Source organism: Rhinatrema bivittatum, chromosome 4, assembly GCF_901001135.1.
Source record: "Rhinatrema bivittatum chromosome 4, aRhiBiv1.1, whole genome shotgun sequence".
In the NCBI taxonomy this organism is placed as follows: Eukaryota; Metazoa; Chordata; class Amphibia; order Gymnophiona; family Rhinatrematidae; genus Rhinatrema; species Rhinatrema bivittatum.
In genome coordinates, this window is record NC_042618.1 from 392,009,775 (window position 1) to 392,028,105 (window position 18,331).

The 18,331-nt window shown below is 43.4% G+C and overlaps 1 protein-coding gene across 6 annotated transcripts in view; it reads right to left on the reverse strand.

Moving 5' to 3' along the window:
* Window positions 1-18,331, reverse strand: part of CADPS (calcium dependent secretion activator) — a 1,086,201-nt gene that overhangs the window by 470,647 nt on the left and 597,223 nt on the right. For all 6 annotated transcript variants that reach the window (XM_029601011.1, XM_029601008.1, XM_029601007.1 and 3 more), the window contains one exon: window positions 5,725-5,791. In XM_029601011.1, coding sequence (XP_029456871.1) covers window positions 5,725-5,791 — 67 coding nt within the window. The remainder of the gene's footprint in view (window positions 1-5,724; window positions 5,792-18,331) is intronic.

The window sequence follows — 18,331 nt, forward strand, 5'->3', positions numbered from 1 at the left end:
TACCATGCTATAAGAACCCTTTATTCAGTTGAACTCTTTTCCTCAGTTGAACCCGGTTCAATTTCCAAATAAAGACCAGCCAACAGACTGTGCTAGATAGAATGGGTAGCTTCTTCTCTGCCCCCTCCCAATTTCCAAAATGTGGTCCATTCTCCTTCACAGATGGTTCCAAATAAGTTTAGGTAAGTTTAGGCTTTCCTACCCAGAGGGTAGGTCGGTGAATCACCTGATTGACTCACATCTGTGCAGCAGTGCGCTATGCATTCTTAGACCAGGCAATTAATATAATTTATTTTTATTTAAAAGAGTTCTATCCGGCACTATCAAAGAATTCATGGCAGAGCACAGTGGAACATTCATAATAATCAAAAAACAGTGTTTGAACATGAAAACAGTGAAGGAATGGTTGTTCCCAGCTGGGGGTTGCTAACTGTTGCAGCGTCTGTTATGGTATATGGCTTTTCTCTGGTCACTGAAGGGTTTTTTAAGCTGTACACAAGTATTTATATTTTTATTGATTTCTGAATTGTTTTATTTGAATGATTTGTTGTACACTGTTCCGATCAGTTTATACTGAGTGAATGGTATATAAAAGCTTGGAAATAAATAAAAATAAATAGTTTAAGGTATGTGCACAAAAAACAGCTGTGTGTTTGCAACCTAGATGCCTCTCAAAATCTGATGACTGTGCACACATGGCAAAAGCTGAACTTGCTTTTTTCGTGCTTCTGGTACACCTAGACTCATTCCACCTCCTAGGTTTCAAGTTCAAAGCAGAGTTCTATTTTGACAAATGCATCCTGACAGTTGTTCGATTTCAGGTGCATATTTTGAGAAATTCAATTCTTTCTACATTGGGTGGTCAGGCAGGCATCAGGATACCAGACCATAGTGCACTACCTAGATGATTTCTTGTTTGTGGGCAAGGCTGAGCACAAGTGCTATTTTTTTGCTGTCAATTTTCCAAAGGATAGTGACAGAATTCAGCATCCCCCTAGCAAAGGGAAAGATGGAAGGATCTGTTTTGTCTATTGCATTCTTGGGCATAAAACTGGACATACAAGCATGGGTGTCTAGGCTCCAAATGGAGAAGATAGCTAGGTTGAAGGAGGCATTAGCAGTATGTGGTGGATGAAGAAGGCCATGCTGAGGCAGTTCCAGTTTCTTGTGGGGTTGCTAAACTTCACTTGCCAGGTGATCCCGAGAGGGAGGGTCTTTATTTGGAAGTTAACAATGGCCACTGCCAGGATAACAATGAAGTATTATCATATCACAGTTAAAGAGGCCATAAAACAAGACATCAATTCAATGGACTAGCAATTTGGCAAGATCCACCCAGGTTCAAGAATGAACTGGAATTTTTCACAGATACAACAAAGGAGTGAGGTTTCGGCATATTCTTCAGGGGAGTATGGTGTGCTGAGATTTGGCCTGAAGATTGGCATAGATCAGAGAACATGAAAGACAACTTGTCTTGAGTTATTCCCTATAGTGGTGCTATCCCCAGGTGGACTGTGGACAGTGCCATTTTTCAAGCACCGGTCGGTTTGTGCACTGGAATGACTGAGCATCACTCCTGCCCATTTTAACACTGAAGCTGAGAAGATGATAAAAGGGAGGTGGGGTGAGAGTTCATTAGCCCAAGCACATATCAAGGACCCGGCCCTGGCCTACTCTAGGCAAGCCCCAGAGCTAGGCCCTGGCACTGGACCGGCCCAGGGCTAGGCCTCAGACTGGGCCTACATTTTGGTGCCAGGACTAAGCCTCGGTTCCGGGTCTGGCTTGAGGCAGTTTTTTGGCTTAGTAACACCAGCCAGGGCCACCAAAGGCCCTTTATTTTATTTTTTAGCACTTCATTTTTTTAAAAATGTGTTTAATGCTTTTTACGGTTTGGAAAATGAACCAAACCAGAAAAACACATTTAACAAACCAAGGGCCTCATTTTCCATAGGGATCACACACGATAAGGGACGTTTCGCACACGAAAAGTCCCTTATCGCGTGCGATACCAAAATGGGGTAGAGTCGGCCCCGGAAGAGGAGGAGTCGGGGTGTCACCGGGGCCGACTCCGCAAAGACGCCATGGATGATGAAAAGGTAAGGCCCTTTTCATGTCTGAGTTCGCGCCCAATAGCTACACCTTCTATGGTGGCGCTACTGGGTGCGAAACCGGCAGCGATCGCACCGCGACGGTGCGATCGCTGCTGGCTAGCGCTGGCCCACCCCCCGTTTCGGCCCCCCGCTCCTCATTCCTTAAAGTATCGCAGGGCTGCGATACTTTAGAAAATGAGGCCCCAAATCAAAATGAAAAAAAACCCAAAAAATAAATCATAACAAACTGAACCAATAATTTTGGGGATGCACCACTACCATTTAGCTGGATAACTTGAGAGTTATCTGATAATATGCCTTTGAATATTGACCTCGTTCTGTTTTCAATACACCTAACTCAAGTATCATGATGAAATACATTGCATTTGTGTCTCAGCTTTGCCTGTCATTAAGGTGTTTGCTCAATTTTTCTAACATAGTTATCGGGGAAGGGCATATTTGGAATTTTCTCCTTGGTTTATTCTCGCCTTTTTGTGGGAGGTTTTTTTGGGGGTATAAAAATCTTCTTGAACATTTGATTTGGGTCTTTGCCATCCTCCAGGTGGACTAACCAGGAGGAGAAGGGTTTTCTCTGCTTTATAGCAGAACTGGCCTCAGGAGCAGATTTTGGAATTTAAGGATTTTGCTACTTTTGGACGTTCGGAGTAGAACCAATTCCTGACAGAAGGGAAGATCCCCAAAGTCTGGAATGGCTGGGTCTTTGTTTTTCCTTTCTGCTTTTGCTAAAAAAAAATCAAGAGGAAGGATGAAAATGCATGAATACAGAAACACCATTCTTGTCACTAAACGAGAATACTATTCGAAAAAAATACATGTTTTCCAACACAACCCCAGAGCCCTCTTTACATTGATCACAGACCTTACCAACTCCTCCTCAACACAAACCCAAATCCCCACCTCTAAGAACCGCTGCAATGAACTGGCTCTTTTCTTTAAAAACAAAGTATCCTCCCTCACTGCACACTTCTCCCCTAACCCCAATAATCTGAACCTACCCCTCCTCAACTCACTCCCTTCTACCTTGTCTACCTTTGAATCATCCTCCACCCTGGAAATAGAAAACATCCTAAACAAAATGAAGCCATCCTCTCATCCCGCTGAAACCATCCCCTCTAAACTTCTTCTTTCCATTCCGAAAACTTTTCCCAAACCCCTTTCTGTCATACTGAACTGCTCACTAGAACAGGGCATTCTTCCCAACCCACTCAAGCATGCAGTAGTTAAACCTATCCTTAAAAAACCCAATCTTGACCCCACCACCACCCTCTCTAACTTCAGACCCATTTCCAACCTTCCCCTCCTCGCTAAAACCCTAGAAAAGCTTGTTAACTCTCGCCTTTCTGACTACATTGAACAACACAACATTCTACCCCCTACACAACATGGCTTTCGAAAGCACCTGAGCACCGAAACTTTACTCCTCTCTCTTACTGACACCATTATCAAGGGAACTGACTCAGGTACCTCTTACCTCCTTGCTATGTTAGACATCTCTGCAGCTTTCGATACTGTTAACCATACCATCCTCCTTAACATCCTAAACGGTATCGGTATCACTGGAGTTGCACTCTCCTGGCTTAAATCATATCTACAAAATCGCCAATTCACAGTTCTCCTAGACAATAACAAATCTGATGCCATTAAACTGGATCAGGGCGTTCCCCAGGGCTCCTCTCTTTCCTCTACCTTATTTAACATTTACATGCTTCCTCTCACCACCCTCCTCACTACTCTTGGCATCAAACACTTCATCCACGCAGATGATGTGCAAATCCTTCCCCTTCTCTGACTCGCTTAACTCAGCCCTCCAAAACTGGGAATCATGCCTTACCGCCATCATTAAACTCCTCACTGACATGCATCTTGCCCTCAACCCCCAAAAGGCTGAACTCCTTATTTCCACAAAATTACCCCTTCCTTCCCCTCCTCTATCCTACTCCTCCACCACCTTCCACCCACACATCCGCAACCTTGGTGTTCTTCTTGATAATCAACTCTCTTTCAAACCCCAAATCAAAGCTATCTTAAGTGACTACTATTTTAAACTACAAACCATCAGAAAACTCAGACCCCTCCTGCACTTCTCTGACTTTCGCACAGTACTTCAATCTATCATCCTTTCCAAAATCGATTACTGTAATGCCCTCCTACTCAGCCTCCCCTCCAGCCACACCAAACCTCTACAACTCCTACAGAACACTGCCGCACGTATCCTTACCAACACTAGAAAAAGAGATCATATCGCTCCTACCCTCGTTGAACTCCACTGGCTACCAATCCAATCTCGTATCCTGTTCAAAACTCTATCCCTCATTCACAAAAGTATCACCAATGAAAACTACAATTGGCTCTGCCCCCCACTCCTTCCTCGCACATCCACTAGATCCACACGTCCTGCCCTCCAAGGAACACTCCGTTCCCCCTCTATCAAACCCTTCAAGCTCATCTATACAATGAACAGAGCTTTCTCCCTCGCCACCCCCACTCTTTGGAACTCTCTCCCTCCAGATCTCTGCACAGAAACATCCACACCAAAATTCAAAAAGAAACTAAAAACTCTGCTCTTTCAACAAGCCTACCCTCCCGCTACTCCATCCACATGATGTATTAAAACCTTTTGTTCCATAGGGCTGTTTGATTCTCTTGTAAATATTTTGTACATTTAGTTCATATCTATTATAAAACCTGTGTTTCCTGTATCTATTGTAATACCATTATCCCTAATTTTATAGTTACTGTTCTATGAAATGCTCTGATTACCATTGGTTTCTTGTAATACCTTTTAATTTTATAGTTAATGTTCCATGTAAAGGCTCTGCCTACCTTTTTTTGAGTTAAATGTACACCAATACGATGTGCAAACTGTTGTCAGTATATAAAAAACGTTAAATAAATAAAATAAATAAATAAAATAAGTGGGTTGAAATGTTTGTACATTCTAGTAGGAGTTGTTGAATCTGTCTGATTCTGAAGGCTAGCTTTTTGAAGAAGGATTTTCGTCATCTTATCTCAATGTTTGGATGCTGGAACTGCAATGGGACTATCCTACCCTTCAAGGGGAAATAATATGAGAGATGAATTCTGCTGTGGGAGAGAAGAATACCAAGGAGGAGTATCATATACAAGGAGACCACGGTTTTTCTCACATTGATGACTATGCTGACTCTTATATTTTCAAGTTTTGTATGGATTTAGATTTTTCAAACTGAAATAAAATTTTGGGTGAATACCAATGCTGGTCTTTGTGATTTGTTTTCCTCAGTGGACACCAGGACTGCGAGTGGAGAGTGTAAGTTTATTATTATTATTATTATTATTTTTTGTTGTTGCTCACTTTTCCCCTCCTGGAAGATGCCCCTGGCCAGGAAATGATACTAGGGAATTGGGGGATTAATGAGATTGACCAGGGACACAGCCACACCAAGGGCCCAGGAGCTCAAGCTTCTTCCCCCAGCAGATGGACCCCAGCATTACGGCTCCCTGGGTGTAGCCAGCCAGCCAAGCAGGGATCCCACTACACATTATGCAAATGTTCTTAACATCAAGCTTTAATAATACAATAACGTTTTGAATAAACATATTTGATATATTTAATATAGACAAGAAATGTTACCTGAACCAGTACAAAGAATCTTTTCTTCCATCTCTTCCAAACGTTTTTACCAATGGCCCATAAGTATCTGGGAAAAAATACAAAGAAGATACATTCTTAAAAAATGAATGCGAGAAACATTTGGAAACCAAGGTGCTCAGCATCTGCTGGTCTCAATACCTTCCTTCACTGTAGGCAGGACATGAAAATAGAGTACAAACTTACCCTTCATAAACCACACATACAATTTAGTTAAAGGAAAACAAGACCCATTTCAACTGAAGTGTTTTAGAAAACTGTGGAGAAATTTATAATTACCTGATAATTTCCTTTCCTTTTTGTCTGCTATACCGGTCCACAGTGATTGGGTTTAGTTCCTCATCCAGCTGATGGAGGCTGAGAACTTTCTTTCTTTCTTTTTTAATCTGTAACATTACTACTAAACCAGACTGGTTTAGACCAGTATTCCTCTGTCAAAGCATACTGAAAACTACGGAAAATACTATATTCTCCTTTCTTTTCTTTCTGCTACATCAGTCCAGAACAATTGGGACGTACCAAAGCCCAATTATTCTGGGTGGGAGGATATTAAACCTGCTTTAAGAATACTTGCTTTACAAGTATTGTTCTTTTTCATGAGAACATTCAATCTGTATTGTATTGAAAATGAATGTAATGTTGACCATGACCACGTGACCGCATTACATAAAAATATTTGCATGATGTATATTACTCCCAAAAAAATGATTGTATTCTAGTTAAACGGCCTCTGTTTACTTTAGAGCTTGATTTGCTATGTGCTGTACTTATCTTCTCATAAGAATATAAGAAATTGCCATGCTGGATCAAACCAAGAGTCCATCAAGCCCAGTATCCTGTTTCCAACAGAGGCCAAACCAGGCCACAAGAACCTGGCAAGTACCCAACCTGCTATGGTTGGTTTGGATGCCATCTAAACTTTTTATGCTCCTCCAAATAAAATGAAAAATTTATCTGGCTTTCTTGAAAAAGAATTTGACATTTCTAAATATCTCAGTAAAATTCTGCTTACTTTTAAGTATCTTAAGGACTAATCCTTCTCACAAACTCTATTTTAAAAATGCAAATATAACTTTTGTCTGATTGAAAATAAAAGTAGAGATCACTTCTGGATAATAAGAAGGAACTGGATTAATTGTATCTTTATTAGCAGACCATAACATATTTTTTATTAAAATATATTTTTAAGATTAAAATCTTTTATTTTTGTCTTTTAAATAGAAATAAAAAGGCATCGTAAATAAAGCCTTCATGAGTAAATTTAGAATCCATTGTGGATAAAATCAGTCTTTAGGGTATGCTATGCCTCTATCTCCCTTCATGGAACAGAGATTCTCCAATTCTTCCTTTGTTGCATAATATTACAGAATCCTGCATCTGGATTGTGTGCTAAACCCTTTTCTAGATCCTTTTTTAAAAAAGGATAAAATAGCAGAAATATCTGAATGTATAGGTGAGTTTGATGAAGTTTCGCAATGATTCAAAAGACTGCCACAGATGAATATATGTAATTGGTGGGTTTAATTTTAAATCATTGTAGGCAGAATATAATTAGAAGATAACCCTAATTGTGATCTGTTTTTATCTGCTTTACCAATAGTTGGGTATTTGTCTCTTTTCATTACATCACTGTGAAATACTTTAGCTTTAAATTTTGTTTTTAAATTTGTTTTAGTTTTTTTATTCCAGTTTAATAAAGATAGCGGCCACCAACTCTGACAGTTTCACTGCTATGTTGCATGGCAGCCTGGATTCCATATGCGTGGAATCAAGCTCAATCCCCAAGAAAGTGAAGACAGTTACCGGGCCAAGGGACTTGTCTTCTGCCAAAGGGATGCCAAATCTGCTCACCAAATCGCGAAACATGAGAAACAGCTTAACACATTCCAGCAAATCCTTTTTTCCTATGAATAGGAAATCGTCCAGATAGTGAACTAATGATGCTAGCCCGGAAGCCTCCTCAGTTTTCCAGTGAAGGAATGTACTGAAGGTATCGAAATAAGCGCAGGAGACCGAGCATCCCATTGGAAGACACTTGTCATAGTAAAAGCCCTCAAATTGGAAGCCAAGCAAATGGAAACTGCTCGGGTGCACTGGGAGCAGCCTAAATGCCGACTCAATGTCTACTTTAGCCATGAGGGCGCCCTGACCATAGGATCTTAATAAGTCCAACGCAGTGTCGAAGGAAGAATATTGAACTGAGCAGCATTTCGAAGGAATATGGTTGTTCACGGAAGCTCTGAGTGGGTGTATGAACCTGTATTTTCTGGGCTTCTTCTTGGAAACGACTGCTAGAGGGGAGAGCACCAGGTGCTCTAAGGGAGGCTCAGAGAACAGGCCGGCTATGCGCCTCAGCTGAACCTCCTTTCCGAGCTTCTCCCGTATAATGTCAGCCCGAATGTGCGCTGAAGGTGCATTGGCTACCTTAGTGGATTGTGTTTGACCCATATGGGGAACAAAAAAACCTTCTTGGAAACCGCTCAGTACAGTATTTGCCGTGGCCCTATTGGGATAGCAGGCCAACCAGGGAAGCATCGCTTGCCAGCTCACTGGGGTTGGGTCTAAGGCCTGCTAATTTCCCTTACTTATCGCTGTGTGGATATTTGTTAGCCTGGTGTGGTGTGGCACATTGGCTGCAGATGTGTTTAAATCTGCAATCTGTCATGGGGCAGGCACCACGGTTGAATTTCCAGCATGCACCGCTCGTGTCTTATGTGTGCTTGGCTTGTCTGCCATGCACCGGCTCACTCCGAAAGGGCCGAGAACTGGCTTTAGCACACACAGCCCGAGTAGACATTAGATATAGTTTTAAAGCTTTACCTTTATTAGATGAATACCATTTCTGTGACATTACATTTTATTTGTACTGAATCAATACATCTGCAACTACAGCAAAGTGAAGGCGTTTCACATTGCAAACCGCTGATCCGGCTACCGGGTTCCAGAGGACCTCTTGATTAGCTCCATTATTCACGCCAAGCAGCAGGAACTGTCCAGGAACATGGTTTGTTTGCACCTAGTGGCCCTAGGTTTCTTCTCAAAGCTTGAAACAGGTCATGCTGAGCAGCATTTCATGGTGAAAAGAGTGATGCTAGGCTGGGCCAGAGAATCTCTGTCTCGGCATGATGCTCGGAAACCACTAACCCATGACCTGCTGCTACAGCTGTGTCATGTCTTGCCCACAGTAGGTACTGAAGAGTTCCAGACTATGCTTTTCCAGGATGCCTTTGTGCTGGCATTTTTTGGTGCCCTGCGCATCAGCGAGTTTATGGCACTGTCGTGTAAGGCATCTCAGCTTCAGGGTTTGCTAAGGGAGGACATCAATGTCACAGGTGGCAACTTATACCTAAAGTTAAGGCAGTCTAAGACTGACCAGAGCACCCGTGGACAAGCCATCACACTGACAGTGGTCAGGGATCTGAAGACATTTCCAGTAGTGGCAGTAACCCGATACCTAGCCCTACGCCCAAAAGGAACGGTTTATTTTTGCTACACTGCGATAAATCCCCTTTAACTCACTATCAGTTTTCGGTGGTGTCAAGAAAGGTCTAGCAGAAGTGGGACTCCAGATCAAGGGGTAGATTTTCAAAGGGGTACGGGCGTACCCCCCAAAAACCTACCCCAAACCCCCCCTGTGTGCACCGAGCCTATTTTGCATAGACTCGGCGGTGCGCGCAAGCCCCGGGACACGTGTAAGTCCCGGGGCTTGCATGGAGGGGCCTGTCGGGGGTGTGTCAGGGGGCGTGCAGCGAGTGCCGCTTCGTTTCGGGGGCGGGCTGCAAGTGACGCGGCATTTTGGGGGCGGGCGTGGCGCCGGCCCGGGGGCGTGGTCGAGGTCTCCGGACTAGCCCCCGGGTCGGGTGATGGCGCGCCAGCAGCCTGCTGGTGCGCGCAGATTTATGCCTGCTTTCCGCAGGCATAAATCTGCCAACAAAGGTAGGGGGGGGGTAGATAGGGCCGGGGGGTGGGTTAGGTAGGGGAAGGTGAGGGGAGGCGAAGGGAACAGGCAGCGTGCGCTGGGCTCGGCGCGCACAGGTTGCACAAATGTGCACCCCCTTGCGCGTGCCGACCCCAGATTTTATAAGATACGCGCGGCTACGCGCGTATCTTATAAAATCCAGCGTACTTTTGTTCACGCCTGGTGCACGAACAAAAGTACGCCCGCGCGTACATTTATAAAATCTACCCCCAAATGTTTTGACACTCACTCATTCCACATTGGAGCAGCTTCCAGTGCTGCCATCACCGGGATCCTGTAGACAGCGATTGGGTCGCTGGAGGTTAGGAGCTTACATGTCATACATTAGGCACGAGGACAGTTCCCTTGTGCTTTCACCTGGCTGGGTATGCACCATGACTTAGTTTTTCTATCTCACTTGCAGCTGTCGTTCGGTGTCACTCTGCATAGATTGTTGGCCACTCAATCATCACGCATGCACAGAGAAGAGCCATCAAAGGGAAGTTTGTTCATGACCTTAGGTTCTCACAAAAAGGTTGGACAATCAATTGGCTGGGTTGAGGAGGCATGCGATGGCATCAGCTCTGGCCAATGTTGCAGTCGAGAAGAGTGAGAACAGCACCGCCTAACCTAATCATCCTTCACCTTGGCAGCAATGACTTAGGAAAAGGTGTCGGCATCGCCCTGATGAATGCAATCAGGAAAGACTTTAGCTGCCTGGCTGTCAGCAAAAATCTGCTGGTCCGACATCATACCCCATCATAGCTTGATGTGAACCGGGGGGTGGGGTAAATACTGTGTTAAGTTCAACCGGCAGGTAGCCCATGCCATACAACTCCAGGGTTGTTATCATTTGCGTCATGAATGGGTGGATGGGCATTGCGCAGAACTGTATGCCCCGGATGGGGCATACTTGTCGAACTTAGGGAATAATCTGTTCTTACGTGCTATGCAGAGGCTTTTCACCCAGATGCAGTGGCTGTAGCCATTGTTTGGTGGGTGCCCATCACGCGCGAGCGGGAATATGCTTTCGCGCTGTTGCATGCCGAGCCCCTGTGGCAGCAGCGACTGTCCAGGAGTGCCTTTGTAAATACAGAAGCATTAGAAGGAAGCTGGGAGGGATGGAGTGATGATGTCACACTGAGCAACCATCTCCGAGTCCTGCTCCCCTGGGATCACTAGCATATTCAGCTTTTTACTGCTGCTATTCAAATCCTTCCTTGTATTGAAGCACCTTTTTGAGACCTGTTTTTCATGGACAATTGATTAGTAAGATCAGCAGGTTATATGACAAGACAAACTCGGAAGATGGGAATGGATAAGACGATTGGGTTCAAAGACAAGATAGCACTGGATGGTTGGCCTAGTACAGACAGCATTTCAGAGGCTATGATGAAAGCTGTCACGAGCTGTCACTGCAGTTTTGACTGACCAGCTGCAAAAGATACAGTCCTCTACTGATGAATTAAAAGATACTGTCGATGTTTACGGTTGTGCTATTATTACGCTCCAAACAGCAGTTTCCAAGCATGATGACTGCCTGGCAATGTTAGAAAACTTTGTCTCTTAGCTTAAAGGAAAATGCGCTGCTTTTGAGGAGAAAGTAGATGATTTAGAAAATCGGAGCAGAAGGAATAACTTGCGACTCATGGGCTTACCTAAAATAGTGCAGGCTGATGCACTGATTCCCTTAAGTGAAAAATGGCTGCCTGGTGCCCTCAATTTGAATATGATGGACAGGGCAATGCTGGTTGAGCGCGCTCACAGAATAGGAGCAAGAGGCCTAGATCAGAGTTGTCCACGACAAGTTATCGTGAAGTATTTAATTTATACTGACCGCTTTTGAATACTCACTATTGTAAAGTGAAGGAGCTGCGATATGAGAGTAATAAAAAATTGATCTTCCCGGACTTCTCTGTGAAAGTCCTTGCGGCCAGGAGGTAGTTCATGCCACATTGTTCCCTACTCTTCCAAAAAGGAATAAAGTTTCCTTTGCAATTTCCTGCTCGTCTCAAAGTTTTTAAAAATGGAGAGGCTCGTGACTTAGTTACTGGAGCTGAAGCTAAACCTTATGTGGATCAGTTGGGCTAAGATTTATTATGCCTTCTAATGTGTCAGTTCTTTCTCATTTAAGCTTTGTATCTGCATACGCTGTGGTATTCTTTTTAGGGACCTGTTTTCATTTGCTGCATCATCCTTTTTCCTAAGGTATTAGCTGCCTTAGTATCTTTGAGTTTGTGCGGCGTATACTTGTTTACATGTGAAGTTTAGGGTGCAGCATCGGATGGGGGTATGCTGATTTCATAAGATGCACTGTGTGCTCTATTGCTGGTCAGTATTTATGAGCGCTTCTTTTTGGAGTTTTTGTCCCCTATAAATCTTCAACACCACTGTTGATCCCGGGAGTCTTCACGAGATGAGTGGATCCTGGGCTAGTTATTGGGAGCAGAATCCATCTCAACACTGGCGGTCACCAGGGATTGTTCATCTATGGAAAATGGGTCTATTTTTGACTGTTTGATGTAATTTTTTTGGGGTAGGGGTGGATATGGGGGTATGAATGGTATGAGTGTGTATGAGGATGGTTTGGATGGGATTGAAGAGTATTTCTATATTGAATACTGGTGGGAGTCTCTTCTTGTGCACTCTTGGTGGGTGGCTTATGTTATTTTTGATGATGTATTTGGTCCTGGGATTTGCTGTCTCTCTTGTGGCAGGTGGGTGTGGCTTTAGCTGGGAAGCCTCTCCTTTGAGGATATTCCTTTTACATTACAGGTTCCTGACCGCTCTGGATTGCAAATATGGGTGGATCTTGTCCTCAGCTCTTTAAATGTGGATGGATTACATTCTCCAATTAAAAGGAAGAAATTGCTTGTAGAGCTCAAGAGACATAAATCCCAAATAGCCTTATTACAAGAAACCCATCTGACAGACCCTGAACAACCTTAAGTTTATTTATTTTTTATTTATTTATTTTAAAGGATTTATATACTGCAAAATTGGGCAGAGACCTGTCCGGCTAAGTGGTTTACAAAAAATAAAACATACATAATTAAAAATACACAGTAAAAAACAAAAACAATATACATCATTAACTACACCTCCAAAAACAATAAAAAACATATAAAATTACTTCTTAAGAACATTAAAAAGCATATGGCAGTCCTTTAGGGAATGGGTGGGGAACTGCTATTTTTTCTTCCTTTTCTGGCAAGCAGAGACGAGTTGCCATTCTCACTCATAAGCACAGTCTTTTGAGCTCCACAAGCAGATTAAGGACCCAGAGGATTGCTACATCATCAATGCTGGGTTATCAGCCAAAAGGAATGTGCTTATTCTCAATGTATATGCTCCCAATGTCTATAATCATAAGTTCTTTGCTGCTTTGGTGACTGTGATATTGTCTTTTCCATCTTATGTAGTTCTTAAGGGAGGGGACTTCAATGTGGTTAGTAATCCAGAAATTGACAGCCAACCAAAGAAAACCCCCACACAAAATCAAGCTGCTATTATTATTGGCTTTCTGTGTCAGGATTTGCATCTCCTTGATACATGGCATACGTTGCATTTGGAGGAAAGGGGATTTTTATTCTACTCTAACCCGCATAATGTTTACTCTCATCTCAATCATATATTATGCTCTGAAGAGATTTATGATAAACTGCAGATATGTGATATGATTGAGGTACCTTTTTTGGACCACTCTACGGTTCTTGCTACATTTAGTTTTTCAGATCAAGGCGCTCTTCCCCCTTCTTGGAAAATGTCATCTATACTTTAATTTGATAAAGAATTTTCATCATTCTTGAGAGAAAAATGGAAGGAATATAGAGAATTTAAAAATATGGCAGATACTGACCCTCCTATTTTTTGGCATGCAGCAAAAGCTGTGCTTCGTAGGCATAACATAGCCTATCGGGCTGGAAAGAAGCGTGCTAACTTGGCCAAGATGTTAGAACTTTCCAAGAGACTACTACACTTGAGGGCTGCTCATGTTAATCATCTGTCACCCCAGTTAAAACAATAGATTTCTTAAACCCATAGGAGTAGATTTTAAAAGGGTTACGCGTGTAATATATGCACATAACCCTTTTAAACTCGCTCCTGCATGCGCCGAGCCTATTTTGCATAGGCCCAGTGACGCGCACAAGCCCCGGGACACGCGTATGTCCTGGGGCTTGAAAAAAGGGGCAGGGAGTGAGCGGGACAGAGGCCTCTGACACAGCGGCCATGCTGGGGGATCACATGCCGGCACTTGGCCGGTGCATGCAACCTACGCCTGCCCAGAGGCAGGTGTAAATAAGAAAATAAGGGTAGGGGGGATTTAGGTAGGGCTGGGGGATGGGTTAGATAGGGGAAGGGAGGGGAAGGTGGGGGGAGCGGAAGGAATGGGGAAAGCCATCGGGACTCCCCTAGGGCTCGGGGTGTGCAAGGTGCACAAGTGTGCACCCCCTTGCGCGTGCCAACCCCGGATTTTATAACATGCGCGCGGCTGCGCGCATGTTATAAAATCGGGTGTAGATTTGTGCATGCCGGGTTGCATGCACAAATCTACGCCCATGCGTCTATTAAAATCCGGACCATAGTGAACTGAATGTGCTGCTCGAAGCTAAGGCAAAGCATAATCTCCTGAATTTCCGCTATCGATTATTTCAATGGGGAAATAAGTCTGCAAAACGTCTTGCTAATTTGATGCGAAATGTTAAAACTAAGCCCTTTATAACCCATGTCACCTATCAGGGGCAGCATTGTACAACTACAATGTTGGAGGCGTTCAGCTTATTATGAGCAGCTTTATATGAACGAAAATCCATCATTTGCAACTTTAGAGCAATATTTCCAAAGTGTTATGTTTCCACACTCTCCCCTGAGGAACAGCTAGAGCTTGATGCTCCCATTTCAGAAGGTGAGATAACGGGATGATTTGATCCCTAAAGCTAGGTAAAGCGTCAGGCCTGGATGGATTAGATAGTGAATTTTACAAGATTTTGGAGGGATGACATTCTTGAGCCCTTCCAGTGCATGTTTGTGACCGCACATGCTCGGGGGTCTTTCAGCTGGGCCATAACATGGCTACAATTGTGGGTAAGAACCTGACACTCCCTGAATCTTACCGACCTATAACCTTACGTATTTGCCTCTAGAGTTGATAAGATTATTCATTCCTTGGTCTCTCCAGACTAAATTGGTTTTATTTTTGGTAGATTTTCCTAAACAAACATCCTAAAAGCTTTGTTGGCCATCCAATCAGGTAGAGCTAAGAAATTCGGATAGGTTATTGATCAGCCTAGATGTGGAAAAAGCTTTTGATCGGGTTGAATGGGCTTTAATTTGGTGGGTTCTTAAAAAATTTAACATTAGGGACAATTTTATTAGGTTTTGATCTTGTATGAGCAACCATTAGCTCTGATTTTACTTAACATCGCTTTCTTCTCCTCTGCTATTATACCGTGGCACCAGACAGGGGTGCCCTCTTTCCCATTTTTTATATGTCTTAACCCTAGAATCCTTAAGGGTAAATTTAAAATGGGCTACGCGGGTAACAAACGGGAGTTGCACACGTGGCTGGGCCTTGCGCGCGCTGCGTGCATCTTCAAAGGAGCCCAGCCATGCATGTAACCCCTATTACGTGCTGAAATGCCGGGCCCAGATAAAGGACGGTCCGGGGGGGCAGGGAGGGGCGGGATTGGAGGCGCCAGTACAGCGGCCATTTGCCGCTGTGCTGGGGAAGTACTGCTGGCTGCCTGCCGGCGTGCACAGGTTACTACTGCTCCGGAGGAGCAGCAACTTGTAAAATAAAAAAAAACAAAGGTAAGGCAGGGCATATTGAGGGTCTAGGGAGGAGAGGGAGCGAGAGAGAAATCTCCTATCTAAACTAAGAGCAATTCTTGACCATTGGTCGGATTTTTCCTTGTCTGTTATGGGGAGATTGCTGTCCTAAAAATGATGATTCTCCCTAAACTCTTATATCCCCTGCAGATGCTTCCGATTTGGCTATGAGGGAAAGACGTGAAGGAATTTAAGGCTATAGTGTCTTCTTTTATTTGGAAAAAAAAAACATGCTAGAATTAGTGTTGCTACCTTAACCAACCCTAAGAACCGGGGGGCTTAGAAATTCCTGATTTAAGGCTTTATAAAGTTGCCTGCCTGTTACGGTATATGCATGATTGGGTGGCCTTGCAAAACAAGTTTGATTAAATTTACTACATTCTCCTTGGAAGTTAATCAGTAGAACCTCCTCTGATGTGTTTTGGCTTAAAGCAATGTTTAAAGTTTTGAGGTGGTGGAGGCAGCATGCGGGTAGGGATTGTTCTAGCTCTCCATTTTTGTCCTTTGTGGGTAATAGGGATTTTTTGCCGGGGTTAGAGGGATTCATTTTTCACTCTTGGGAATTGAAGGGTTGGAGAGTACTGGAAGCCAATAGTAACAGGTGGGTGATAGAAAAAGATGAAAAAAAAAAAAAGGATAAAGTGCGTAGCTTGCTGGGCAGACTGGATGGGCCATTCGGTCTTCTTCTGCTGTCATTTCTATGTTTCTATGTTTTTCTGCCTTGGGCAATTGGTTGTTGATGAAACTAATTCTCTGAATTCCTTCCAACAATTGTAAGAACAATGGGTGATTCCCAAATCCCAATTCTTTGCTTATTTACATTTAATTATGCTATGCACAGTTGTGGGGGAGAAATTACTTGGATATCCTTCACTAATGATAAAGAATCATTTTTTGATGCAGTCCCAGCATTTAATAAGGTGCAGATCTTGACGATGTCTCTTTAACAGCAAATTCCCTCTCCCCATCTTGCTAAACTTGCTTCGCTGTTGGCAAATGGTATTGGATTGGCATTTACTAAGAACGACTTAACTCATGCCTTTTTGTGTATTTATAGGTTTCTACTACCTGCTAATCTCAGGGAAATCCAATTCAAACTGTTACATCACGTTTACATCTCCAGAGATAAGAGTGCCCGTATGAAGCTTTGGGACTCCAACCTTTGTTTAAAATGGGATGGTGCAGTGGGGACCTTGTCTCATATGATTTTCGAATGTCACAGAATTGAAAATGTTGGAGGCCATTTCAGCAGTTACTGGATGCTATTTTGGAACAGAAACTTTGCTGGGATGGGAAGTTGTTTTATTTGCATTCATTCCCAAAGTCTAAGTTACTACCTATAGGGGGGAAGAGATTTCTGTAGGTTGCTTTGCCCCTAGCGAAGAAAATAAATTTATTTGAATGGCATAGTGCTGACCCACCTTCTTTTGAAAATTGGAAGAAGGAATTGCTCTCTTATTCTGCTCTGGAATTATTACGACAGTGGGAGTTGCATGGTCACAAAACTCTCTTCCGGTTACGGGGATATTTTAGATTGTGGGAATAGGTCTCCTCTATGTCTTATTCCATCTCTTCTTTTCTCGATGTACAGCTAGATGCTGTGTGAGATTGTGTGGGTATGAATGTGGAATGAATGGTTGTGCGATTGTTTGAATGGGTTGGGGGGGGGGGGAAACAAAATGAAGAAAATAATGGAGGGCAAGTGCTATGTCTTGTTTATTTTGTTCTAATAGGTTTTCTCTGTTACTGTTAACAATTCAGGCTGTGGTACTGTCTTTCTCAATAAAGATTATATTAAAAAAAAAAAAGGAAGCTGGGAGCTGCTGATATGAACATGAGAGGCCTAGGGGCCCTCACCTGTTTGCCACAGATGATCAGGCCCACAGTAGGGGCCTTGACGGATCGAGGTTGATATGTGCTGTGGGCTCCAGCAAGGCTTGCTTTGTGGTGGCCGGACTGGGATCCCCTCCGGTGGATGGGCTACAGCAGTGGGCTTGCTTTGCAATGGTCCAAGCTGCAGTAGGCTTGCTTTGTGGTGGTCCAAGCCATGATCCCATCCAGTTCTTGGCGGTCATGACTACTGTTCCAGAGGCTCGCTGGACGCGAGAACCCGCAGTTCCACTTGGGCGGATATTAGAGTACCGGCACCTGACCGGCCGCGAATTAGGATACATTATTGAACGGACTCGGTGCTTAATCAGACTCCCCTGTTAGGGATTCTAATAAATGGCTGCAGCCTTTGCATCAAATTGTGTGTCATGCTTTCCTCATGTGTAAGCAGTGGAGCCCAGTATGGCTGGGGTGGGGGCAAATAGGAGCCCATGGGTGTCCGGGATGCTCGGTTATTCTGTAATCACTTCTTTATGGAAATACAGAAAACTTTTCTCTCATGATAAATTTCCCTATTCTACCAGGGAATCAAAACTGTTCTCCCCAATTTCCACCTCCTTGTCTGCTACAGAAAGATCTACTGCTAAAGGGGTCAAGTTCCTTCTGAGATTTAAAAACTTAGGAGGTTTACATAGAAACAATGCTAAATGCACCTGAAGGATCTCTATTGCTGGAGATAAAGCATCTAAACCTTCATCCTGATTGCAAAGCATAGGATGCTAATTCAAGAATATGAAAATGTTTAAATAAACATTTGTGTCTGATTTAACTGATTCCATTCTGACATAAGGTCCAGGATTCAAAACTGGCAGGTCATGAGTTTTGTTCATCTGCGGCTGCACAGTGTTGTGCTCAAGCAGTATACAAAATGACTGTCATTCAAAAACAAATGGATGAAATTGTTGTTTTAAA